This window comes from Thunnus thynnus, chromosome 1, assembly GCF_963924715.1.
Source record: "Thunnus thynnus chromosome 1, fThuThy2.1, whole genome shotgun sequence".
NCBI lineage: Eukaryota > Metazoa > Chordata > Actinopteri > Scombriformes > Scombridae > Thunnus > Thunnus thynnus.
In genome coordinates, this window is record NC_089517.1 from 4,182,739 (window position 1) to 4,210,030 (window position 27,292).

Genomic DNA, 27,292 nt, shown 5'->3' on the forward strand with positions numbered 1-27,292 from the left:
TTCAGTGGGGAGAGAACTTGTCCGCTGGATTACTGTTAAATGTTAATTTACACAACAAAAGAGACAAACACAACGTAGAGCATCATGTTAGTACCTTTTGTTGTTGTATGGTAGTTTTTTCCAGATCTCTGGTGAAAGGTAAAGTCGTGTTCCTGTGATTGTTGTTGCCAGTTCTTTAGTGCTGCAAATAAGAAGAGAATAAAAAGCAGACTGTATTATACTTTACTATTTCCATTTCAGTCTTGGCTTTATAGAGATCTACAGATTCATTTAGGTGACATTTTACAAACCTGTTCAGCACCCTTGAAACTCCAAAGTCCCCGAGCTGTACAGTCCCATCTTTTGTCAAAAATATGTTCTATGCAGACATCATGAAAAGACATGTAATGTCATTATAATGAGTTTATACAATACAAATAAAAATGCATCATCACTGAGGCAAGATCATGTGGTGCATGAAGCAATACCTGTGGTTTAATGTCCCTGTGGAGGATTTTTCTATCATGGATGTGCTTTAGTAGCAGACAAATCTGCACAAACCAGTCCAGGATCTATGAAAGGCAGAGGAACGTAAAGATACACTTATGAGCATCAACTTTCACTACAGACATCATCTGAAATTCTAATGAATGAAAAAGTCAAATAAATAATATAAAAACATTAAAGAGACTAAATACATGTTAAAGACATATACAGTGAAGTGGAATAGTGAGTGTTATATGATGAATTCTATCCACATGTTGAATAGTTTCACCCTAAAGATTATCAGGTTTATCCTCAACAGTCATGATTGTCTTGAAGAGTTAGTAGCTTACTTGTTCCTCTGAGAAAAGTTCTCCTTTCTGAGAGTTGATCTTCTTTAAGAGGTCTCCTCCCTCACAGTAGTCCATCACAATACACAGACAGCCCTTCACTAAAAAGATTTTTATACAGCATAAGGAACATGCATGAAAACACGTGTATACATCAGGATATCATTGCAGTAGATGACCTCTGTGATTCTTTGAGGTTACAGCTAAGATCTTGGATCATTTGTACCTTCAACAGACTCTTTATACTGGACAATGTTGGGATGACTCATCTTGGCGAGGACTTCAACTTCTTTTTGAGATTCCTGCCTCTCTTTACTTGACATCTGTCAAAGTGAGAGGGACAGATAATGTGAAAGAGCAACGTAGTGAAGAGGAGCTCAAATCAACACTGATACTGTGGAATATTATACAAAGGGTTCTTACTCCAGATATGTCATATAACTCATTGATGACATATTGGTGTCCATCCTCTTTGGATTTGACAAGGATGGCCATTCCAAATCCACCTTTCCCAATTTTCTTCACTTTTTCGTACCTCTCCATGTTAGTGGAATGACTACCACCTCATGCTGGTTCTGCAGAGAGATGAAGGAGCATATTGTAAAGCTATGCTCGAGCTGATCAGGCTTTGATAACAAGAACTTAAGAGATTGTTAAAAAGTAATTAATGCACTTCAGTCATTTGGATTGTATATGGCTTTTTAAGAGTACAATTCAGGCACTTTTCAAGCAGTTTCAAGGTACCTAAACCAAATATTTCAGGAACTTTTGAAGGCTTTATCATCACATCTAAATTGTTAACATAAATTCAATTGCAAAATTAAAGTTTGTAGAATTTCTTTATATTCACAGCAATCAATATGTATTGTCACTTTGTTTATTTTACCAGCTGCTCGTATTAACTTTGATTGTATGTTTTGATCGTAATTATTTAATGCTTGCTAATTTCCAGAGTAAGGGATCGAGAGAGGACTTATCTAGCTGTGAATGACAAGTGAACACAAGAAAAACAACTTTATCTCAGAACCCACAGCATCAGGGAATACTGACTGTTATCATCATGAGGCAACAGCAGTGGGACAGAAAACTGGCACATTGACATCTTGAGGGCCATTTCCTGTTGCAAGAAGCTGTCAGCACAAAGAAAGAGTGCGACAGACAGAAAGGGTTAACCTTGTTATCTGCAGAGTCATCTGTAGTGAACAGATCAGAGTTAAACAGATAATTGTTCTCCTCCTCATCCTCATCATCATCATTATCCTCATCTTCATTATTGTTTGATAATTGTGTACATTTTCTCCACTGATTTGAAATAGTTGAAAAAGCACCATGGTATTTTCTCCATTGATTCAACAAGTTCATCAGAAATGCTGTTTTGCTGAAGAGAGACCTAAGAGTGAGCTTGTTGGGATAAGATTTCTTCAGAAACACTTTTTGTGCCCTCTGGACATCATACCCACTAAGGTTTTATTACAGAATTTCAGAAGAAAAGTCAACATAATGTCTAGATAATCCAACCCAGTCGCCATAACTCAATGAAGTTCTCTGTGTATTTTCACTCAATCACAATCTTGCACATTTGTGTGTGAAATGTTTAGATGAAAAAATATAGTTTGTCTTCTAATTTTAAGCTGCAAGGTACACCTAAGGGGCTGCCAAATTCAAAATCAAATTGAGAGAGTTAGTTTCTGAAAGCAAATCATTTTTCCTAAATGTAAAGTATTGATTAAGTCATCCAGTTTTTTTAATGAGGTAATAATGAGAGAAAGATTTTCAGAAAATCTTTTTTGAGATTCAAATCAGATTCATTGTTGATTCAGATGAGCAACAGATGATAAGTAAAGGATCTGGTGCTAGATTAGAAGCAATGGCTTTAGAGATCATGAACACATCATCAAAATGTCAGACCAAAAAGAGTTGAATTTTAGAGCAAATGAAAACACTTTAGCTTAAGGTTGCCTCAGCAAGCTAGTATCATCCAGAGACACAACTTGACAGGTTTTATGTAATTTTATTTCAGAAAAGTGGAGTCTGTGTAGTATCTTGAAATTAATTTGACTAGCATTGTTTGAGACTGTGTGTGTCCCCCTCATATATCATGAGGAACAGTGGCACCAAATTCTTCCCATTTCAGTCTAAAGCTGTCTGGAAAAGGGAAACCTACCGTATTTTCTTTAATAGTGGCCGGGATTCAATTAAAAGCCGGGTCTCCAATAATGGCCGGGGGTGTGGTCGACACAAACAAATACAGGCCGGGGAGGAAAAAACAAGGATGGATTGAGGCTGTATTCAGACTTAATCAGGTGTTGCTGCACACCGCTGTGGGGTTGTACGGTGGTGTGCGGGGGTGTGGGTGTGTTTATTTGTGCTCTAGAAAGTAACCGCTGAAACAATTTGATATTTTTTTTATTGATCTGATTCATTGCTTTCTTACCAGCTCCATTCTCTTCCTCTTTTTCTCTCGTCTTTTTTCAAAATGAGATGGGAAACCGACAGCAAAGCCTAACTTTACTTTTAATGTTATCAAATGAAAAGAAATGTCCGCCCCCCTCCTCTTGGTGCCTGTTATAATGTGACTGTGGTTTGTAGCAATGTACAAGATGGTGGTAGATATATTTGAAGTACCATATAGGACCTGTGCAAGTGTCAGTGACAAAATTTTAAACACAAATAACACCAATGCCACAACACTGTAGAGAGCAAACATGGCACCCACCTGACGGAAGTTTGACGTCAAATTCAAAGAGAGAGTTTTGCAATATGCAGAGGAAAATTAAGAAGCGAAAGCTGCAAGACATTTTGACACTGACCCGAAAAGACTCAGATACTGGAAAAAACAGAAGCCTGAGCTGCTGTTAACTGACAAGAGGAGAGCATGGCTAGCTGGAGGTGGGAGGAAGAAAGTTAGCTTGGAGCTAACGTTTGAGAGACAGCTGATTGATATTTGATATTTGACTGTGCTGTTAACTGGCTATTAATGTTTATATCCAGCGTAACGTTACCTCAGATTTGTTTAGTTTTTAACTAACACTGGCCATATTTCCCCTCCAGTACTTGACTGGTCATACTTCACACAAGTTATATTGAAATGTTTGTGTAATGTTTCACAATAAAAGTCAGGAAATTAAGGCTTTTAATTTTATTAATAGCGTAACGCAGTAACAAAAATTTAACAGAGAAAACAGAAGCAGATCAGAAAACAGGGAGGCTTCATACTAAAATATGAGCAAATATACTTATCAAACAGAGGGAATTAGGAATAAAGGTGTCTCTCTAATATAGGCCTGCTTCCAATAAAGGCCTGGTACCCTCTGCAGTTGAGGTAAATAAAGGCCCCTGCCACTATTAGAGAAAATATGTCAGCAGGAGATCATACAGATAGAAGTTTTTTGCAAGTAGGTGTTTTTTTTAAGATAATTGTTAGCTAAACTTGTGTCAGTCTCAAAAGCTGTTAAGTGTTTTCGTGCATAATCTCCTAATTGAAGATATCTTAAACTATAACTTGAGAGTTTATATTTGTGCAAAGGTAGCAAAGGTATGGTCAATGTATCGGTCTCCTACATTACCTACCTCATTACATGTCTTTTCATGCAAAAATTTAAGGGATGTATATTTCAAAACCTCCACAGAAAGAAACTGAAATATTTTACTGTCTTTATGGCTACATACCACTAGAGGTGAACTAGAAAATGTGTTTTCAGTGTCATAAATCCATTTATAAAGAACGTGATTCCATATGGTTCTGCCTTGTGATTAGTTAGTGGAAAATTGGCCTTAAATCCTATACAGTAGTCCTGAGGTGCAGAAAGTGTAACATTGGAGAACACAAAGCATTACAGAAAATATAACTTTGCTGGGAAGAAAACAGCATAGCAGAAATGATAATACTGCAAACAACACAACCTTACAGAAGACACCATATTGCAGAAAATATGACATTACTGAACACGTAACGTTGCACCAAACAAAACCTTTGTGTTTTCTGGAATTGTTGTATTGTCTGCAATGTTAAGTCTTTTGTGATCTTTTGTTGTGCTTTCTGTTTTTATAAGTGTCTTGTTTACTAGACACTTAAAAAACAGACATTTGTGCTTTGCTCCTCAGATTTTATACTAATTTGTATAGAAAATCAGCTGCAGTGGCCTGACGCAGTTTATGGAAAATTATTGTTCTTCAGAAAACCATTCTGTCTGTCTGTCTTTCTTTCTTTTTTATTCTCTACCTCATGTTTTTATCACTGAGCCTGATAGCATCCTGCTACACAACACAAGAGCAACAGACTCTGAACAACAACCTAAATTAACTTTCCTGCTAAAATCTCCTCTTATCTAGCTTACAAACAAGAACACACGTCTTGTCCTGCAGCTTAGCTTGTTGAACGAGCCACCAAACAAACATTCACCGTGGAAAAATGTGTTAATTAGCAGTTTATTACATTACATCAACATGAATTTAATTACATTATGTGATTTTGCATAGAATTGCCATATTTTGATATTAATTTCAGAGAAAATGATTTGTATTAAATACCGCAATGTTGATTGAAGCTACATCACACAGACCTAGTATGCAGTGTAACAGCTCTCTGACTTTACTATGACCCTCAGGTTTGTGTTTTGTGTGCTGTGTGTGTGTTTTATCTCTCTTCAGGTCCAAGTAGGCAGAGACTATATTAATGCAACTGAGTGTTGCTGGTACCTCTCCATCCAGAATGCATTTAGGATCAGTCATCCTCATTCCTTTCCCTCTCACCTCATCACTGGCTCTCTCCCTGCACCACACCTTTTCTTTTCTTTTGTTTCACTTCTCTTTAGTTTACACCACACAACATTACACATTCACACATCCACTCACCAACACCACTGATATACTGACTTACTATTTCATACATTGGATTAATATATTTTGATGCAGTTTCTAAAACATAAATGTAAAAGATCCATTTTTCAGTACAAACGTGTATTTCTCTTCATTTGTCGTGGCCTAAGAGCCGGGTCATGACAGCAGGAGAAACTGAATGTAATCCTCTTGTCTTTAAAGGGTTAAACAATGTCTCATCCATATCTCATCTCATTTTATTCATGCAAATACAATGCAGGACAATGGAGTTTTGTATGTGGTGCTCACAGGTGCATCACTAGTTTTCCAGAAATGGTGTCCACAGACCTCACTGTCACTGATTATATGCGAACTGTTAACTTTGAGGTCTGTGTGTGTGTGTTGGTGAGAGAAAGAGAGAGGGAGAGAGAGCACGAGAGCAGCAGCACAAAAACAAAGGGCCAAACATACAACCTGAAATGTAGGTAATGTGAGTGGGAGCGTACCTGTAGTCTCTTGTTTATCTGGGTCCGTTATTGTCGTCTTTTCTCTTCATTCCCCCGCACATCAAAACCTAGAGACACAATATCATCTCTTATGTTTGATAGAACCAGTTTCATTCAATAAATATAAATACTTAGCAATCTATTAGTCAGTCACAACTATACAAATTCTATTATTAACTGGATACATTTATGTGTAGCTTAAAATTATATTTCAAAAACTTTATGCCACATTTTAAGTCCAATACAGAAGAATCAAATGGTTCCAGCATACTAAGGTTCACTGTAACTTACCTGACATCAGGCTGCAGGAGACTCTCAGACTGTCTGCATCTGCTTCTGTATTTATACTTGATATAGAAATCGAAAGCATTTAATAAACCTGAACAACCGGTTTCTGATGACCTTTTTCTTAGCTTGCTTTGCTTTTGTAATCAGTATATACCAGCCTGGGGTGTACTCAACTCTTTCAAACATAGTTTTGATGATAGGACTCTAAATTATTATTATTATTATCATCATCATCATCATCATCATCATCATCATCTGGCACATCTATGTGCCACCTCTTATTGACAATACATGCAGATTTTATTTGTTTATGAAGGTAAAATCCATTTGTCTAAAAAGTAAGATTAAGATTAACAAAATATGGGGGTGAGTATATTTTTAAAACACAGAAGAACAATTGATTATCATCTAAACACACTAACTGTCATCAGCAATGTAAGTTATGTTGAGAACTTGGGGGTTAGTCTATCCCACTATATACCTGTGGGAAAATTCTGTAAACAATTAATTTATAAGAAATCTCTGAAGCATTTCTTTTTCACTTCCTTGTAGTTGACAAGGGAGACAAACAGGTGTTTTAGCATTGAACTTGTGTGACAAGCAGGTGTGTCTGGTTTTATGTTTGATACTCAACAGTGCAGTGAATCACGTAAGGGGCCTGTATGAGCCACCCATCTATATCTGAGTCTCACTACGGTCACAAAGGTGACTCACTTCACCAAATAGGGTAAATAACCAAAGTACATTTTCTGCATTAAACAACAGTGAAACTACAAGGAATGAGTAATTGTCACACAAGTGTGAGGTTCTTTTAAAAATACCAGCTTGAATTTCCAATGTTAAAAAATACAACGCACACACAGTGACAATGCAGGAATTTTATTCACAAGTTGTTAAAACAGGGAGAAGAATGAGTTATTTTAAAAGAAGCTTGTGGAAACCAAGAATCTTAAAATGGAATTTAAAAAATCCTTTATGTCTGTTCCAATGGTGTAGGCCAATAAATAGATAGGGGAAGGGGGATACTCAAGTTCTCTGTGACATGAGGGGGAAAGGAAGCCCTGCTTCTTCCGGGACCTTATATACGGAGCCGCTGTAGAAGGAGGAAAATAAATATCCTCAATCAAGTGACATATGACTATCACTAGCACACACACGCCCTCCGAGTAGCCTGTTCACGTTCCTTTACTTATCGTAATAGTGCGCGTTGAACCAAGTCTCCGTCATCGACGCCTGGCCCGTCCCGCTGTGGTCTGTCTGCTTCCTCATCCCAGATGCACCTTTCCTTCGGTGTATCCACGCTGCTTCAACGAGTAGTCTCCGTCCTCAGGTTCCCATGACCAACTTTTCTGTGGAGCGAACCCTCTCACATCCGTCGCTTCCCGTGTCTCCAAGTCTCTTCTCCCTTTCCTTCCTTCTCCACCTGCGTTCATCTCTCTCTGTTACAGTGGGTGTTATAGGGAAAAAAATCTATGACTTGATGTAAATGACAGGACAGATATAAAGCAGTTAACAAACTGCCTAAAATTTGGGAAATTTTCAGTTTTGTTAACTGCAGGTTTGAACTTATGATTTGATGCACTGTGTCAAAAAAGATTATATGTCATTATGCTGTCTGAAGTGAGTCTTTTGTTCCAGTTTTCTTTTTTAAACACCAATATTTTATTTTCATGATTGTATGAAGAGTTCTTAGAACACAACAGCTTTTGGGACGTGCATTTGCTGTTGTGCAAATGGACACAGATTTTTGGTGTAGCAACACAGAAAAAGTATCTTCTGCCTTGCTATTTGCAGCCATTACCAAAAAGCAAGAGGTGCATTACCACCAACCTCCAGACTGGAGTAGAGCCTGGGAAAACCAACAAGAGACACATATAAATAAGGGTAAATGAAAGTTTATTAAATCAAGTACAATTGAGGTTCTAGTATTTTAAGCTTAATTTATACTTCTGCATTGAGGTGTACCAAGGCTGGCTACATGTGTTGACTCCGTTGCTTCCTGCAGCTAACATGTCTCTTCTAAAATATAACTATAGGTTGAGCCTCCAGCGGCTACAGTGTGGAGATACCACAAGGACTGTGATTGCTCAGCATGAGTTGCTTGTGCTTTCTCCTACAAGCTTCTGACACCTGAAATGATTGTAGAGAGTAAAGACAACATAAAGCAAGCTGGAAAAAAAACTCAGTTATCTTCTTCTTTTTCACTGCCTTCATCACAGTCAAAAAAGTAGTTTGGAAACATTAGTCTGCTCCATAGACTGTATCTGTTTGTGATATTAAATGTAATATCATTCAGTGTGCTCGAGTTATTTCTCTGAAGTTTGCTGTTCCTGGTCTTAGAATCACCTGATTCTGCTGCATATTGCTGGAAGATCTGCAGAGAACTCCTTTTCACTAAAATATCAGTGGTAATGCTTGTTGTTATTCAGACAGATACAGACACTGATTAACATTTAGGCCAGAGGCTGCCGACCTGTCAGTCTGGGTCGACTCACCTCAGTTCAGCTTGGACTTTGTCCTGATTATCATTTAAGTATCACTTTTGGGAGACTTTCTTCTTTTCCTCCACTACATCCCAGAGGTTCTTGCTCACTTTATTACACTGCGTTTATTGAAGGGCCGGAGTTATTTAGCAGGTCCCTTTAATGTAAATCATTCATTTTAGGGTGAAGACTTGGTTTAAAGTTAAGGTAAGTTTAGGGTTATGTTAAGGTTATTGTCAGGCATGTGTTGGTTAGGATTAAGGTTAGGATAAGTCTCCAGGAAATTAATGTAAGTCAATGTTATGTCCTCTAAAGTGATAACATGTCTCTGTGTGTGTGTGTGTGTGTGTGTGAACACATAACTTAGCTGAGCTGGTTTTGCTTGTCCTTCAATCACAGCAACAAAAAAAGACAAGCACACACACACACACACACACACACAAAGACAGAAAGAAGTGAGGAGAGATGACGGCCTTCCTGCTCCCCAGCAGCAGATGTCACTGTGCAACATGAATGTTGTTCTGCAGTGGAACCACTGGATGGCAGCGTCTGACATGCAAAATGTGCAGGACCACATCTCAGCTCTCCACCTCTCAGGTTTAGCTGTTAATTTGTCTTGCTCACATTCAAACTCCAACTGAGAATCAAATTCAGTGGAGTTAGTAAGTTAAAATAGGTGTGGGTATTGTTTGAATATTTAGACTATTATAGTGAACATTACACCTCAAACAAAAAGAGTAAGTAATAGACACATTTTTTTTTAATCTTTTGGCTAATTTATTGGTTGGCTTTTGATTTTAAATGAAAAGCTACTTTTAAACATTACTTATGTTACATGTGTGGAATTCATATTTGCAGCTGGTGTTTTTAAAATCTTTTTAAGTCAGATGATGATGAATTGTTATTATTTTTAAAATATAGGGAAGTTTCCCTTATGACACCTGTACATTTAGCATAAGTGGAGTTTCTTCTTCCTCAACTTTTTTTTCAAATAACACATTAAAAACATTGTTTAGTCATTGTTGTAGCGTTAATGTTACATCACCTGAAAAGCCAGTGGGCTGGCTGAAGGCAGCTCAGGAAGGTCTGCATGTCAGAACCAGGGGAACTAATTACATTCCAGAGACTTCCTACAACTTATTTCAACAGTTCTGTTTCAATCAGACGACAAATTCAACACACACATCAAGTCAACAATAAATCAAATTTATATTCATTTATTTCCTTATGTATATATTTTATATTTACTGTTACACAATTTAATGAAATGAGAATGTAATGAGATTGAACACATTAGTCAATAAGTGACAGAGACTGACAGGCAGAGAGGTGAAGGAGTCAGTTAAACTGTCAGTCAGATTATTTGTCATGTTTTCATCTTGTTGGATCAAACACAGACAGGAGTTATTAATATATGAATAAGACTGTGTAGTTTCTGATTTCAGACACTCTTAATTTTCCATTTAGAAAGCTGCAATAGAGTGTAGACTCCACACAAGGTGGACTTGACTCTTGTGTCCTCAAGTGGTAGAAGACTGAATTTATCACTACTTCACTACTTCTCTCTTGTTCTCAATATTTGCGCTTTGAACTGTGATTCAGTGTTTCACTGTGTATTCATACAACAGATAGACTTTAATCCTCTTCAGATTTCATGAAGAACTTACTCCAGTGCCAAATTAACAGCATCTACTGGTGTCTAATCGGTCTATTTGTTAAAGGACAAGTTCACCCAAAACTGCAGAAAAACATTTTGTGAGTAACCTCTTGTGATATGTGTAGTCATGGAGATAGTTTTGGTTTTATTAGTCCAGTGTTTGAGATGTCTGTCACCACACCAGTTCAATGGAGTTTCATTTGTGGTTCTCACAGCGCTCAAAAGTTACATTAAATTAAAATCAACAGCAGTGTGTTTTTCTAGAAAGTGTGACTGTTACTGTGGATAATCCACAGAAAATACTGTAAAAAGATGTCAGATTAGTTTAGTAGAAAGTCTTTCCACTCAGAATTGTTGAGAATGTGTCCTGTGGATTGTCCAGAGTAAGTGGGGACATTGTTTTTAGAAAGACGTGATACTATTGAAGTCTTAAATGTCACGTTTTAATGCATCTCCGTTGTATTGGGACGGTGGCAGAAAACTCAGAGACAGATATCTCAAAAACTGAAGATAAAACCAAAAATAGAGAATAATCCTCCAACCTGTAAACCTCTCTGTGAATCATATTTTATTACATTTGGTCCTAATTTTATATACTCAGTGTGACACCTGCTGGTCATTTTTTGTAACAACTTTTGGCATGCTTGCTGTTGATTCTATGCCATTGATCTCTGTAACTATTAAGAGCTCATAGTACCCTATTTTCCCACTAGGAAACTGCGCTCCCAGAATGCAGGCTTACTGGTGGTTCCTACAGTCTCCAAAAGTAGAATGGGAGGCAGAGCCTTCAACTATCAGGCTCCTCTCTTGTGGAACCATCTTCCAGATTTGGTCCGGGGGGGCAGACACCCTGAAAACTTTCCTTTTTGATAAAGCTTATAGTCAGGGCCGACCAAGCTCACCTTGGACCAGCACTTAGTTATGCTGCTATAGGCCTAGACTGCCGGGGGACTTCCGTTGATGCACTGAGCTCCTCTCTCCTCCTCTCCATCTGTATGTATTCATTTACCATTAATGCATGTTACTAACTTGACTTCTTCCCCGGAGTTCTTTGTGCTTTCTCATCCGCAGGAAACTCCATGGACCGCACTGACGTGGGGATGTCCTTCCCCAGCTGTTCATGCTGTTGCTAGTCATGTATCTATTGTTATTGTTGTTGCTGTTGTTGTTCTGCTTCTCTGACCCACTGTGTACAGTATTGTAAATAACTTTGTAAATATATTTTACAGCCCAGTTTCTGTGGGGGTGGATGGCATTTTTTTAAAATATCTTTCCTCCTGTTTCTGTTAAGTTAGGAGTTATGTCAGTGATTTTTTTGGCAGCTGGGGAGAGGGAGTGTCATTTTCATGTTGCGCCAGGGTTTCTCTTAGGCCGGGTCATAACAATAATTTTGCTTGTAATTACTTTCAGATAATGTTTATATAAGGTAATGATTATTAAAATTATGTTTTTGTAAGCCATTTTCGCATGATCCTATTTTTTTGTACAGTATCAAACCAATATTTTTTACCATGAATTTACTGTAAATAGATGAGATAATCACATACAATTAAAGCCTAAAGCTCTCAAGATACCATTAATGGGTGTTAAAGGAGGATAATTTGAATATAATTTTACATAATTTTTTTGTGTTTTACATCCAGAAATTTGTGCTTTGATGGGGCAGTCTTAAGGATAAATTGGATAATTCTATGAATTTACAAAAGAATACTGTATAAAACAAACCATTATTTAAATTAGGTAATTTTAAAGTATTTCTGCAATGTTTTTCTTTTTTTTTTGTGCACATTTATACATTTATTTAGCATTCTAGCAATATTTTTTTTTTGTTTTTATTTTACAACAGTTAGACTGTAAAAATGCAGATAATGTCTACAGTAAATATCTGTATTTTTAAAAAAATTCTTTGTAGAATAACTTAAGGTTTTTTTTACCGTTATTTGGCAGTTACAGTTAGTTTTTTATACATTAAATTTAAAATAAAAAAAACAGAAAGTTGCCTTAATTTTACATTCAGTAATAGGATGTGTATTATTTGTATTTTTTTTTGCGACAAATGCTGGTTGAAGAATGGGATGCCATCCCACAGCAGTGTGTGACCAGGCTGGTGACCAGCATGAGGAGGAGGTGCCAGGCTGTTGTGGCTGTGTATGGTTCTTCCACACACTACTAAGGCTCCTGTTTGTTAAATGAATAAATTGTTAAATTGCCAATATGTCTTGTTTCTTCAAACTTCAATCACCCAATCCACCAAACACCAAACAAGAGTCAATGGCAGAGTAAGCTGTTTGGCATTGGCAAAGAAGATTTGGCAAATTTTTCATGGGCGCAGCCCGCATACTCAGCTCTGCTGCTCATCCCACAAATGCATGTTCCTTACAAATGTGGCACCATTTAAAAGGGAAATAAACAGGCTTTCCAACGGTATAAGATTTATTGCCAAGAAGCATTGTTACAACAAAGAAATACTCTAACAAACACAAATTTCCTTACTTTTTGTGCTAAGTTTATATGTAAATGGGATTATTTAAGGGAGTCACCTTTGCAATCATGTAAATGGCATAATTGCACTAATGTCTTAATCTCACTATTGGCCATAATTGCACTACTGTGCACACAAAAACGTAGCCATTGATGCACATCCTATTGCAGTTTTAGGTTTTCCTTCTGTGCAGGACTATCTACTTTGTCTCACACCGGATCACGTTTGCCGGCTTGAGCATAATTCAACCAAAGTTGGCATTTTTTCCACCTGGATGAACTGGAAGCATGAGTCCATTAAATTCACATGAACCCTCAACTCCCATGGACCTTCCTGTGTGACATTTCATAAATAACGCCAGTATTAGGCTCCTCAAACACAAAGCAATAGATGATTGACTACCATTGAAATTGATAAAGCAAGTGAGTTTTGAAAAGAAAAATAAACAAATAAATTTGATGAACTTTTGACTAATTGTCTTAACAGTGTATTTTTGAACTTTGGAAAGTTAATAATTATTGTATTTCCCAAAGTGTAAAACTATTCCTTTAAAGCAACTTTATAATAGTATCAATTTGATGACTTTCATTTTTCATTGAAGCTACTTGGGGTTTAATGACATTAAAGCCCCCCTCCACACAAAAAGTTTTTCTTCTTGTTCCTACAGTTTGATGTTGATCTCTTCTCTGTGCATAGTGATGTATGTACAGAGTTTGTTTTCATATTCATCTGCTGTAGGGGGACCGTTTATCTTGCTCACCTTAAATCTCACTTTAAGGGGTGTACCTAGCATGATTTATAACATCACAATTAGTTTTGAGTCAGTTGTGTTCCAGTATACAACTTACACAAGTGTGATGTGGAAACTTCAGTGAACTACATTCAGCTGTTGCAGATGAAATTGCTGATAAAACAATTCATGCTGACATAGGACTCACAGTAAAGAGAATACTCGCGCCATCTTGTGGTTATGAATGCACCAAAACTTGCATTTATAATGCAGGATGGACAACAGTATTTTGATGTTTACAAAAATACTGAAATTATCTTCAGTAGGGGTTGTAAAGCATAATAACTGAATCATTTTGACAGAATTTGACCAACTTTGATTCCAGACTTTGGAAGAAAGGTATTCTGAAGGTAATCACATTACACCTGCAATTGTAATGGCTGAAAAGTAGGAAAATCTACATCTCTGAAACAGATCACAGTCTGATGGTGACATTTTAATATGCAGGTCTTTCTCAAAGGTGCAAATGTACACCATTTATTTAATAAACTAATGTACTAATTACCTACAGAACCCATTAAATAATTACTTCACAATCTTTTAACATTGCAAGCAAGCAACTCCACAGACCGATAAGTGACCTATCCAATACTGGCTGTAGGTCTTTTAACTCTCTGTCACACAAAATTTTGCTATAGTTCTTTTTAAATCAAAGCCTACCTTTACTGCCTTTTTAATAAATAATAGGTTAAATACTTTAACCTATTATTTAAAGATCTTTTAGATCTTTAGTTTTTCATTACATTGTGGCAACATGAGTCATCAGTATAAGTAAATGATTAGTTGAAAATTATAACTGAATAATTGTTTAAGTCATTTTTAAGCAAAACTACCAAACATTTTCAGAATGCAGCTTCTCCAATGTGACAATTTACTGATTTCCTCTGTTTTATAACCTAGTGACTTAAATATCTTTGTGTTTTTGAGACAAAACAAGCAATTTTAAGATGTCACCTCGGGCTTTAGATGGGCATTTTCACCATTTAATAGACCACACAATTGATCAATTAATCAAGAAAATGATCACAAGATTAATTGATAATGAAAGTAATAAATAGTTGCAGCTTTAATCACCACATTGGCCATCCTGGGCCATGGCAGAGAGTATTATGTGTTAATGATTCATTGTTCCATGGCACTCATATTGGCTTTTACATCAGGATTGCAGTCTGTGAATGGAGGATTGGTGATGATTCAGGCTACATGCAAGAGCTTGAAACTTAATAAGCCACTTTTAATATTCTTAGTCTTAAGTTTAAAGGTCTTCACATTAACAATACTTATTCATAGTGATAATTTTCCTGTGTACTTTATAAGTTATAACATCCAATTACTTATACTGGACTATTGTGGTTGTTATCATTCTGTTGAATGTTGGTTAATTAATTGTCAGTATACACGGTAGGTCCACATATAAAAAGTGATGAGGTTCAACAACTTAATATTATTAAAAGTAATGGATTTCAAAAAATCAAAGTGAACAAAAGTGAACATATATTTAAGAGAGCATTAATTTTTATTGATTAATTAAGCAAGAGTATCAAGATTGACTTTGGTCTCCTCTTTTTTTTTTCTCATGTAATGAGAGCATTTGACATAGAAATGATAAACAGGATAACAGATAAAACAGGATTACACATTACATATCAATCAAGATTATTGTTTTAAATCATACTGTAATACAGAATAGTAGAAGTTCTGGTAAAATTTCTTGACATTCTACAGCGTTGACCACCGCAAATGAACAATCACCCAGCAGCTGCAGTGCCAGCTGATCATCCTTTCAGTGTGGCTCAATATAAAACTTTCTGGGTTACAAGTTTCACACACACTTTTTGTTCCTCTCTGGAGTATTTTTCAGTGTATACAAAGTAGACATTTTTAAGGATGTTAAATGATAGTTTAAGATTTTTCTTTGCTGCAACAATTTCTCCTGTTAATACCAGCAATATAAAGATTTCTTCAAAAACAATTTCAATATAGGTGACAGTAGACAAAATCCATAGTGCTTGTTCTGTACAGAAATGCATTTTCATGCCTCAGCAACCAAACGCTGTCCATTGAAGCACAAAGAGGAAATTTTGTACTAAAAATATTGTAATTTTGAAAGATAACCACTCAATTTGTCTAACTCAGACTGCTGAAGCTTCATCTGAACTTAAGAGGCAATGTTTACACCGAACAAGGGCTGGATTCTGTCCATCATTTCATACATCGAATCACCTCAGGAAAGGATCCTCTTACACCCAGAATGAACAAGAGGAGCAATGGCAGCAACCAAAAACTGTTTTAAGGTATAAATGAACAAGTGAGTATTGTTTTAAGATAGATTTGAAAAAAAAGTGAACCTAATCTTCAATATAAAATTGATTCATTTAGATGTGCACATAAATCACCCGTTATTTCTGATACATGAACATCCAATATTTGATAGCAGAAATGATCAAAATTGCTTTATAATTTCAAACATAATGAATATGAAATTGGTATTCTGCACACGCTGCTGTCCTAGTTTTCAAATACAGGCAAAGGTTGGTATTTGACCTTTGACATTTTGGCTTTGTACATGACCACTGCACTGATCATGCCAACAGCTGCTAGAAGACATCCAGCGATGAATACCAGGTTCAGGTTCAGGTTCAGGTTGGTTACTGGAGAAAAGAGAAACAATTTGAATTTGAGGCAGACAAACAAGGCAGTTGTGTTGTTCAGAGAACATTTTATGTTTCATGTAATCATACCTGTGTTTTCAGTGCTCTCTGCTGATCTCCTTAGGCGCAGTGGACCCTGGGAAACAAAGTGGCTTGCACTCTGGATGACGGCCTCTCTCTTGCGATGATGATGGTGGTGACTGCCTGACCGTGTAGAGTTGATGCATCCCTGTGAGCATCTGGTGTTGGGGTTCCCTGCTTCACACATCAGGACTGAGCAGCTGATGTACACCTGAATATAACAGGATATGTTGTCATTATATCAGCAGATATACTGATGTGTTGCTAAGTGAACAAATAGCTGAGTTGTTTGTACTCAGAAAAAAGCAAATAAGCACATAGCACAAAGTATCAAACTATCACTTCTAAGCATTTAGACATATCATCAAAACCTCTCACAGTAATTTGCTCCAGTCTAACTGAATAGTTCATTCCTTACCTGGTCATGCATTCCAATGAACTTGAAGGCCTCCATGCAGAACTTGAATTGTCTCCGATTGTCGGTGGAATGGATTTTAACAGTCTCGTCCACGTTACACCTAGCCAAAGAAACAAAAAGAGACATGAAACTTTGTGTCTGTGACTCCAAGCCTTACAATGGAAGCTATTATATGGGCAGAATATAAATATGCTATTGAGGGTATTTACAGGATAAGGAAAAGAAACATGGTTATGGCAAAGAGGTGAAGTAAGTACAGCAGAGATTTTTAAGGTATTAGGACATTAAGACATGTTCATATCACATAGGTAAACCTCTGAGGTAGAGGGAGATAACTATCTACAAGTAGAAACACATTGGTAGAAGATAGATTGACATTTAATTTCAATCTGGATGGAGAGTTGGAGACAATCCCAGCTCACATTGTGTGGCGTACTGGTGGGTGGTGTACTGGTGGTTGGTGTACTGTGCACCCAGGTCACCATTTATACAGACAACCAATCATGCTTACATTCATTGCAATTTAAAGGTACCACTTCACCAAATCTGCATGTCTTTGGACTGTGCAAGGAAACCAGAGCTCCCAGGATAAACCCACATATACTGGACACAAGAAGAATATACAAACTTCTCATGAGGGTTCTGCTATTTCCTCTGCCACCATTAGGGTGTGTACTCATGCCTACCCATTTTCAATGATGGAGTAGGTTGGCCAGTAGTTGGGGTTATCATACGGTGCAGCCCAGCAGGACTCCACAAACAGCTCAGTGTTGTTGACTGAAGAGGAGGCCTCAATCTCCATGTAGACCCTGCTCCCTACGTCATACTCCAGAGGGTATGAATTTGGATTGATCATGGTTCGGAATTGATTGGTTTGGTAGAACTCAAACTGGTAGGTGAATGTGCCGAAGCCCTTCTCCCACACTGTGACATTCTTCCTGTGTGCAGTGAAACCCAGTGTCACATTTCCCTGTTTGGGGTACTGGCAGTAGAACTCAACTTCCAGCTGGTGTTTCCTGGTGATCAGGTCTCTGTGGTTGTCAACCGTTGTGATTTCATTCTTGAAAATGAGGTTGTCCTCATCCTCCTGCAGAGTAAAAAGTTATTTATTCAGTCCTCAAAGCAGCTCCAGAAATCACAAACAGCATATAATGAAACCAATGAACCTTCATTACCTCGAGCTGAGTGCCGCAGGCGTTGAGGGGGATGACAGCAATGACGTGTGTGCTGTTTGAGTGGTGTTGGAGGCTGCAGGCGGTGTTGGTGGGATCACTGAGCTGCAGATGATCCTCATGGAGTCCAGAGAGTGAAGATTTCTCAACCTCTACTGTCATTGTGGACTCAGTGCAGATCACGTTGGTTTTAACTAGAGCAAGGGAAATATTTTTTAACCATTTTGTTCCGACGTTATGCTGAAAACTGCATGTTGTGCATATTACACCAGCAACAGGGCCTACATTTGAAAACGTATGTATAGCATTTAGCAGGTAATATATTTGGTGAAAATATACACCATTGCAGATGTAGTTACACTACAAAATCTTGACATTGAAGTAGGCCTTTGACTCACCTTCCTCCTTCTTAACGTCCACCAGAACGCACCTCATGTCAGACTGATAGATGCCGGACCTGAAAAGCATTGGTGAACATTGATTTAACACTTTAACTGAGAGGAGTAATGCCATATGTTATTGTTATTTGTTGTCTCTTAAATACAATCAAACTTGCAAAAGTGTATATTTTAGGTAACTTTAATAAGATACTCTAATTAGAGAATAAAGATATGGTATAAAGATATATATGGTGGATGGTGTGAATATTTTTGTATTCATTAAACTGATGGCTGGACAAAGCTCTATTTAATCTAGCTTGCAATTTTTTAAGTCTATTCTTACAATTATGAAATCTTGAAGATTGAAAAAACTGAAAATACAGATACTATTACCTTTGAATTTTAGATTTAACTTTTTATACATATTTGCTTGCTTTTTTGAATTTAATTATTTTAAATCTTGGCAACTTGATAGGTTCCATCTTTTATCATAGCTTTCTTCAATTTTCATTTTACAGTCACAACATGAGAGGTGCATTCTACCTTATTGATGACATACTTTACAAAACACCAAACACAGAGAAATGTCACTTACTGTGAAGATGGGGTGGGGTGGTAATGGTGTTGGTGACGGGATGTTCTTTGACTGGCGGTTACAGCAGACCTGCAAAATATGTAAAATAGTTAACAGTTTTACACAAACATACTAATGCAAACATAGAAGAAATGAATCCAAGGCTCACCCTGTGAATGATTCAACAGCAAAGCAGATCGGATAATGATCTCCCAAGTCTTCTGGAATAGGCGTCCACCTAATGACAAACTCGTCATGTGTGGTCCTGTGTTTGCTGATGTTCATTGGCCCACTAATGATGATATCATGTATTCTGTATGAAAAAAAACAAAGAAACCAGAGATTTCCTCGTGATTACTGATGTTATTGGTGAGAATGTTTTGCTGCCACATTGATCACTTTGGTTCTCACTTACGTTGAGTATCTAGCTTGTGCTTTCACTCTGATCTCCACCTCTTTGTTGACCTCTGCATGGATGCGTTCTCCATTTTGGGGTGTTGGATTCACAAACCTTGGCAGGTACTCTCCCTCCTGACATGAGGGAGCAGGTGGGTCCACTGGAGTTCAGAAAGAGATCAATTTTTAATTCTAAATTGCAACATGTACTCAATACTTGTCAGAAAACTGCCCCTGTGCTGCTCTTTATGAGTCAAAACTTTCAAGCTTTTGCAGTTTGGCCACACCTAGGCATCTAGTGATGTCACAGCAAGTGTCTTTCATTAGGTGTCACTTGAGTCAGAGTCGATTGGGGCTGAAGACTACAAGTCTAAAAATGAAAAAAATCCAGACCTCTGTAGTCCACCTCTCATCCTTGCTTGAGACTAGCAGCTCCAGGCTACATTAGCTGCTACTAGCATAATACCCTCAAGTCTCCAAATAAACAGTCAGTGGTTTCAGTTGTATTGCGGGTAAATGTAGGTGCCAGGTTTTGACAAGGAAAAAGAATGATTGGAATAAAAAATAGATTTTTGCTGCATTGATTTTGATCCTCTTTTTCCAAATCGTCCATTGTTAGTTGGATAACATTATAGGAGTGCAATGCTAAAAGAGAGTACTCTTTTAAAGTATTGAGTGTTCCTTTATGAGAGACCCTCATGTTGGGAAACAAAATTACAGGCAATAAAACTGAATAGTTTTGATTAGGAATAACAGAATAGATATAGTGTCAAAAATGTAATTATTAATAGTTTTTTTAGACTTGGACTCCTGACCTCACTATTTCTAAAATCCTTGCTACGGGCCTTCGTAAATATCACACATTAAGGCCTTGCCAGAGCTGCAACATGCATGAATGTCTCAACCCATTTTGAGGTTACTGCAACCACAATTTTTTTGCTCAATGTGATTTAGTTGATTGACTCATGAAAAATATAATCAGACAGTTATGAGGAGTAAAACCTGACTTACCAAGCAAAGAGAACTGCAAAGGTAGTTTGCTGAGGGGAGGAGTGGTGGCATATGGGAGTCCTGTGGTTGTAGTGTACGGTGGGGTGGTTGTGGTTGGTGCTGCGGGTGTAGAATGCCACCACCACCATGGGGTTGTGGGTGCAGGAGCGGTTGGTGCTGCTGGTGTAGAATGCCACCACCACCACCATGGGGTTGTGGGTGCAGGTGCGGTTGGTGCTGCGGGTGTAGAATGCCACCACCACCACCATGGGGTTGTGGGTGCAGGTGCGGTTGGTGCTGCGGGTGTAGAATGCCACCACCACCACCATGGGGTTGTGGGTGCAGGTGCGGTTGGTGCTGCGGGTGTAGAATGCCACCACGACCACCATGGGGTTGTGGGTGCAGGTGCGGCTGGTGCTGCGGTTGTAGAATGCCACCACCACCACCATGGGGCTGCGGTTGTGGCTGGTGCTGGTGTTACAGTAGTGGTTGTAGATTGCTGCCGCCACCACCATGGGGCTGTGGTTGTGGCTGGTGCTGCGGTTGTAGAATGCCACCACCACCACCATGGGGCTGCGGTTGTGGCTGGTGCTGGTGTTACAGTAGTGGTTGTAGATTGCTGCCGCCACCACCATGGGGCTGCGGTTGCGGCTGGTGCTGCGGTTGTAGAATGCCACCACCACCACCATGGGGCTGCGGTTGTGGCTGGTGCTGGTGTTACAGTAGTGGTTGTAGATTGCTGCCGCCACCACCATGGGGCTGCGGTTGCGGCTGGTGCTGCGGTTGTAGGATGCCACCACCACCATAGGGCTGTGGGTGAGGGTGTGGTTGTAGAATGCCAAAAGGCTTGTCTCTTTCTCCTCACAGTCAGTGGAGATCTGGAGGAACGGGATCCGTCTGTGTAGGCCAGTGTGATTGGCCGTCGTGGGAAGTCTTCCACTACCAACTCAAATCCATAAACTCTGGGGTTGGCATTGGCGTAGTGGTAGTGTAATGTGCAAGAACCCTAAAAATGTGAACATTTACGTTGATTGAGGATTGAAGTATCAGTCCGTTACTGTACAATGTATTATTAAATAGATTTTTCAACTAACCTGATCCAAGTGGAAGCCTGAAGGTTGGGTGCACCTGTTGCACTCTGTACCTCCAATATTTCCATATCTGCATCGAACTTTGTCACCATCAGGATCAAAGGACATCAGCCTGTATGTTCGTGGGCAGTTCTGAGGAACTCTTGAATATGTACATTAACATGAGTTAGTGACAGTTTTTTAACTTTAAACAAAAGAATCAAATCATCAGAATTAAAAACATGCACATGTTGATAGCTAGAAATGAAAAACAGCAAATGCAGTAATACAGTTATAAAAATAATCACACTATTTATATAGCACATTTTATACAAAAAGATGCAATACAATGTGCTTCACAAATGTTCACAAAAGAAAAAAGTATAAAGCAAAATGCTGGTATTGGTATAGTAAAATTTGTTACATGTAGAACCACAGAAACACAATTGTTTGGTTGATTGGCTTGTTGAGAAAAATCTTCCAGGCAAGGAATTTGTAAATTGTTTTCTTTTTCTGAAGACTTCAATGTGTAAATTAATTTAAAGCTACTGATTTTATGGGATATTATCATTTTTCCAGACTATTCTGGTGATATGTGTGTTTGTTTGCAGACATCAGAAACAGTTTGTGTGAAAATGTGTGAGGGCTATGATGCTTTCAGCACATTCATTTCAGTCTTTTTGGGCTTGCATGGTCATTTGCCACCACAGTGTCTTTTTCAGTACAACCACTGGGGAGCGCCAAAGAAGGACAATTTTAAATTCTACACAGTTTCTGATGATTAGAGGATACTGTTTCACTCTAACTGCAAGAGACTTACCGTAGGAAAGGCAGAATGGCAATGTCTGGTGACCTGTTTGGCTCCCCGGTGTCAGATCTTGTTCCCAAATCCACATGAGTCAGTAGTCTCCAACTACTACCAGAGTTACGTGTTGGGATCCAACAGCAGCTAGCTGCCCTGGTAGGTGTGGAAACAAACACTCTTGAAGTACTGCATCCAATAACCACTAATTTTATGATAAGCAGAGCCACAAAATATACAATTATGTGCAACTGGATGAGTTTAAGCAGGAGTAAGATGCTCCATGGACTCTATTCAAAGAATAGATATTAAGAACAATATTTATATGACTTAAATACTGAATTCAATGAAAAACCTACCTCATTTGGAAAGGTTTGTCATTTGTGATACGTTTTGTCCGCACTGTCTCAGTTTCACACCATTGCCTGTTAGATTGTGGTGCATTTGTGCTCCTGTCAAGTATGCCTCTCTGACTTTTGACATCGTAGCCACAGTTGCCGGAGTAACAGTTCCAGGAGTGGGAGTACTGACAGCCATCGAAGGTTGCCCGGTTTCGAACGTCCACCTGTGGGAAAGGATCAAAATAAGCAATCGTAATAATGCAATCGCATTCAGAGATGTTGAATATAGAATTTTATCCTAGTTTTAAGATGGATGATTATCTGTTTTGATCATAATCATTTTGGAGCAACAACAACTAAAGGCTCTATCTTGGTCAAAAAATGAATAGGGCTTGTTTTTTTTTTTTGATTATTCAGAGAAGTTGCTGGGCAGACATGTTGCACTCCACATGAAATAATTAAGGTTGTACTCAAATTTACCTTAACCTAAGTAATGTGTGGCATTTATGAGAGAAAACTAAGCTTCTTTAGGTAAAAAATTCAAACTCGTTGGACACCCTGGATGCTGCCAACAAACAAAAACAAAAAAAGAATTTTATACATTTTACAAAAGCAGTCCACACCATTTTACATTCCTGGATTCAATTATTACAGTCAGGCGTAAAGATATTTGGATATAAAGTTTCTGTCGGCACTCTTGTAAAATAACTTCCAGGCACAAACGAAAAATAGTTTTTATATATTTTTTAAAAGGTTTTTACGTTCTTACCAATGATGAGTTGAAAAATAAAAAGCCTGCATATCTTGATATAAATACATACAGTATGGAAGCAAAATCAGTGTGAAGGAGGATTTTTACTCTCTCAAAAATGAAGATATTTATTAACAAAGAAACAATAAATGCAATAATTTTATATGGCACTTCTCATTGTACTTAAAAAACTTTACAAAAGAAGATTTTTTAAAAATGACGGTAAAATATAGTAATAGAAGGAAAACAATCACATCATATATATTAAAAAGAAAGAAAAAATCTGCAACTTAAGTGTTGAACTTTGACAATATCAGACAATAATCGAACCTAAATGAAATGATAGCAATAATAATTGTAATAAAGTCAGAAGTTAAGTGATTTCCAGTTGTAAAACTAACATAATTATCCATAATGCATGTTGCATATTAAGTAAGTAAATTTCTCACCTTAAAACTTCCATCAGGGTTTCTTCCTTTGTAGCTGAAGGTCACAGTTCCACCAAAGAAATGTGATGCAGACGCCAGTGAGACCAGCAGCAGCTGAAGCAGGAGCACCAGTGTGGAAGCCATGATGCACCAGACTCACGTCTGTCTCCAGATTCTCTGCCTCTCACATCCACCTGCAGCATCTTTATATACAGGTATAGGGTGTCTGCAGAAAATGATGACAGTCCTGCCAAATACCCTGGTATGCGCACTATGTTTCAGAACAATAGGCCAGCTGAAAAACTGGTTTTAGTGAACAAATAAACGTAACTATTCAACTACGTCAAAGTATAACAAATCAAAAATGATAGTTAGGTGATGCAATAGCTTTTCTCATGAACTGCTGATAACATGGAGGCATACTATTCTTATCACAAATTTCTTATTAAGAAATTGAAACTTAACCCCAATCAATGTTCTGTCATTGTGTGGCACATTTGTACACAATTCCCACTGTAATACCTTTGGATGACAGTTTTCAACTGTTCTAATTATTTTGCAAGTATAAACCTTTCTAACCATGGGAAGTGAAAATGTCAAAATTGCGGTTGTCTGTCAAAAAGTGCTGAAATTTGTTATATTTTGGTACCGGCTTGATTGTTTGCCAACTTTCAAATATTCATGTAATGTCACATGAAATACTGATACATAATGACTGGTTGTTTTTTTTTTCTTTAAATGAGAAACTTTAGTGAATTAAACATTTTTGATACATTATTTTTCAGGCAACTGTGACAACTACATCAGTCAAAAGGTATTTCTAACAGTAATAACATGCCTTACTCTTCCTATAACAACCTGCCTTTCTATGTTTTTTACAGTATTTTGCTTTTTGTTTTTCTCTTAGTAGCACGATGTACATGTGGGCAGCATTATGTGTATTTACATGTACTTTTAATACTGAGCTCCTCTGCACTGAGCCGAGGAACAATAATCCTGATTAGATGTTTGTCCAGTTTGACAGGTGATGGGATGACTCATTATGGATGACACACTTTCATTTCACCATTCTGACTCAGTTTATTTTTTTCTCTTATTTACTGAACTGCAAGGTTTATGAATGTGCACAGATGTACTGTATATCTGCAGCTAATAAATTCACTTTTCAGTTTTCAGTTGTACATCCTTTGTTCTCTGGGGGGTCTATTAAAAAAAAAAAATACAGGTATGTGTATGTACAGTATATTTTGCATGAAATCCAAACATCTATACGATGGTCATAAGAAATTAATGCAGGCCATTTTTCAAATATACTCAAATGTTTTCTGTTGGGTTCCTGCTTTCAGTTTATGTCATTTATTAAATGTTTATTTGTATAGGGACATACACATAGCATGAGACAGTGCCACATACTACTGTGTCTATCGCCTAAGCTAATTTGAAATTACTGTTCCTCAACTTTAAAATACCCAACAATAAAATACATACAGAAACATGAGTTTTCAAACAATGACAAGCATTAAATTATTCATGACTGTTTATTTTGTAGTTTTGTTTACCAGTTTGACCATAAAGTCAATAAAATGCTGTATTTACATTATGATTAGTCCCCTTGATTATTAGCAGTTTTTTTCCTTTAAATGAGAACTTTTAGTGAATGAAACGCTTTTGATACCTTATTCTTCAGGCAATAGTTACAACTATATCAGTCAACTTGAATTCATAACAATAATAGTACACCCTCATGTTCCTATAACAACCAGCCTTTCTACATTTCTATTTACAGCTACATGTTACTGGGCAGTTAAGGCAGAGGTATTTTGCTTTTTGTTTCTGTTTTTCTATTAGTTTGTTATTGAAGCAGCAGCATTGTCTACTTTTTATGAGGCGCTCGTCTGCAGTAATGGACAGGTTCACAGAACAATGGAAAGAATGTCAGTTTCGTTTTGGTGGAAATGCAACTTAAAGCTGCATTAAGCAAATTTGAACACTAGAGGAAAAACTTGAAAAACCTGAAAATCATAATGCACTTACAATGTAAGTGATTGGGGACAGAATCCAGAGTCCTCCCTCTGTACAAAAATGTTTTTAAAAGTTTATCTGAAGCTAATATGAAGCTTCAGTCGTCCAAAAAAGTCAAAGCAAGTAGATATCTTTCAACGTTACAGTCTTTTCAGTTTAAGTCCCTCTTTTTGTTACTATACTTCCACCGCAGCTCAACAGGGAAACACAAAGAGGGAATTTGATGCTAATAAGACTGTAAATGTGGCAGATATCCACTTGATATGACTAACTCAGACTGCTGAAGCCTCATAAGGCCTTGGTAAAGGAAAGGCCGTCAGTGTAGGATGCTGGCTGTTGTAATCTTTATTCAGTCTTGACGAAAACACAAACAGTCTGGAAAGTTTAAAGACAAGCAAAACATGAAAAAAGTGTGATTTCAGAGAAGTTTATGTGTATGGGTTTAACCAAATAAAGTGACAAAATGTTATGGAACATATGTGCACCAAGCTTTCGACCTGCTCTGAGCAGGTGAGTGGCAAACGGCGTGAGGCACACTCATTCTTGACACCAAGATTGCAGTAAAGTGTGCTGCTGGATTGAGATCGTCACACTCTAAACAGAGCCTCTGTTTAAAGTCACACATGTGATCTGGATGACGCAAGGAACCTGATAAAGGGGCCTGGTACCCAGCAGTCGTCTCCTTTCATCTTCTCGCCTAAACCTGCAGGTCTTGTATGTTGTTAGCATTAGCTAGCACCAGCACTGTACAGCTTATGCCAGTTGCCTTGTAACCTATCGATTGGAGCTACGATTCCATCCTCCAGAGGCTGCATAGCCAGTGCTTATCTCCGCCAGGAATTTTACCGAAACTCTTCCAGGTAAGTAGCCAACTTTATTTCCCCGGCAGACATACCTTGCTAGCTTACCTGCTTAGTGCCTCCATTGCTATCATGTGCTGTATTAGCTTGTAGGTTTTATACTTTACCGACCAGTCTCGCTGTTCATCTCATTATGATGGTTGGGTCGATGGATAGGGAATCAGAGCAGAGGAAGTTTTGTTTCACTCCTTGGCTACTGATTTAACGCAGTGACAGTAATTACATGCAATTACACCTACCAGGATGACCAGTGTGAATTATCAGCGACTCTAGCAGAGACTGGATTTGTAGCTGAGTGTTTCTCGCTCGACTGCTACATCGCTAGCATCACAGCGATTATGCTCTCTGTTTGAACCTCCTCCTGCTTGGTCCCTGTCAGTCCAGAAGATGGCCATGCCAGATATACATCATGTCTCGGCATTGAACACCCTCAGCAGGCACTGACAGACAATGCTTGCATTATTTGTAGCTATATGCTGTTTGCAGAGAGGACCACGAGGTTGGCCAGGTTTGACAGTGG

General features: G+C 37.9%; 2 protein-coding genes and 1 long non-coding RNA gene across 4 annotated transcripts; all 3 read right to left on the minus strand.

Moving 5' to 3' along the window:
* Positions 1-87: 87 nt before the first annotated feature.
* Positions 88-6,257, minus strand: LOC137188875 (serine/threonine-protein kinase Nek1-like). Its single transcript, XM_067598458.1, has 7 exons — positions 6,137-6,257; positions 1,236-1,387; positions 1,039-1,135; positions 816-913; positions 468-551; positions 291-358; positions 88-181 (listed from the first exon to the last, which is right to left on the minus strand). The coding sequence occupies exons 2-7, from the start codon at positions 1,353-1,355 to the stop codon at positions 88-90; spliced, it is 561 nt and encodes a 186-aa protein (XP_067454559.1). The 5' UTR covers positions 1,356-1,387; positions 6,137-6,257.
* Positions 6,258-7,287: 1,030 nt separating this feature from the next.
* On the minus strand, positions 7,288-8,128 carry LOC137189099 (uncharacterized). Its single transcript, XR_010929586.1, has 2 exons — positions 7,614-8,128; positions 7,288-7,517 (listed from the first exon to the last, which is right to left on the minus strand). It is a non-coding gene; the product is annotated as an uncharacterized lncRNA (long non-coding RNA).
* Positions 8,129-15,329: 7,201 nt separating this feature from the next.
* Positions 15,330-26,042, minus strand: LOC137189506 (uncharacterized). 2 transcript variants are annotated; one of them, XM_067599533.1, is made up of 14 exons: positions 23,912-26,042; positions 22,730-22,935; positions 22,389-22,526; positions 21,593-21,731; positions 20,520-21,504; positions 19,528-19,669; positions 19,282-19,425; positions 19,134-19,202; positions 18,557-18,615; positions 18,162-18,352; positions 17,673-18,073; positions 16,987-17,086; positions 16,578-16,779; positions 15,330-16,487 (listed from the first exon to the last, which is right to left on the minus strand). In XM_067599533.1, the coding sequence occupies exons 1-14, from the start codon at positions 24,032-24,034 to the stop codon at positions 16,345-16,347; spliced, it is 3,042 nt and encodes a 1,013-aa protein (XP_067455634.1). In that variant the 5' UTR covers positions 24,035-26,042; the 3' UTR covers positions 15,330-16,344. The 2 variants fall into 2 exon arrangements, with proteins under 2 accessions (XP_067455634.1, XP_067455551.1); XM_067599450.1 differs by having other exon boundaries at positions 19,134-19,205.
* Positions 26,043-27,292: the final 1,250 nt, after the last annotated feature.

Coding starts and splice junctions, on each gene's coding strand:
- LOC137188875 (XM_067598458.1), bottom strand. CDS start 1,355: ATGGAGAGGTACGAAAAAGTGAAGAAAATTGGGAAAGGTGGATTTGGA. Junction 1,136..1,235: donor AGTTATATGACATATCTGGA/GTAAGAACCCTT, acceptor TCACTTTGACAG/ATGTCAAGTAAAGAGAGGCA. Junction 552..815: donor AACTTTTCTCAGAGGAACAA/GTAAGCTACTAA, acceptor TGCCTTTCATAG/ATCCTGGACTGGTTTGTGCA.
- LOC137189506 (XM_067599450.1), bottom strand. CDS start 24,034: ATGGCTTCCACACTGGTGCTCCTGCTTCAGCTGCTGCTGGTCTCACTG. Junction 18,616..19,133: donor CACCCCACCCCATCTTCACA/GTAAGTGACATT, acceptor AATGCTTTTCAG/GTCCGGCATCTATCAGTCTG. Junction 16,780..16,986: donor TCATTGGAATGCATGACCAG/GTAAGGAATGAA, acceptor TGTTATATTCAG/GTGTACATCAGCTGCTCAGT.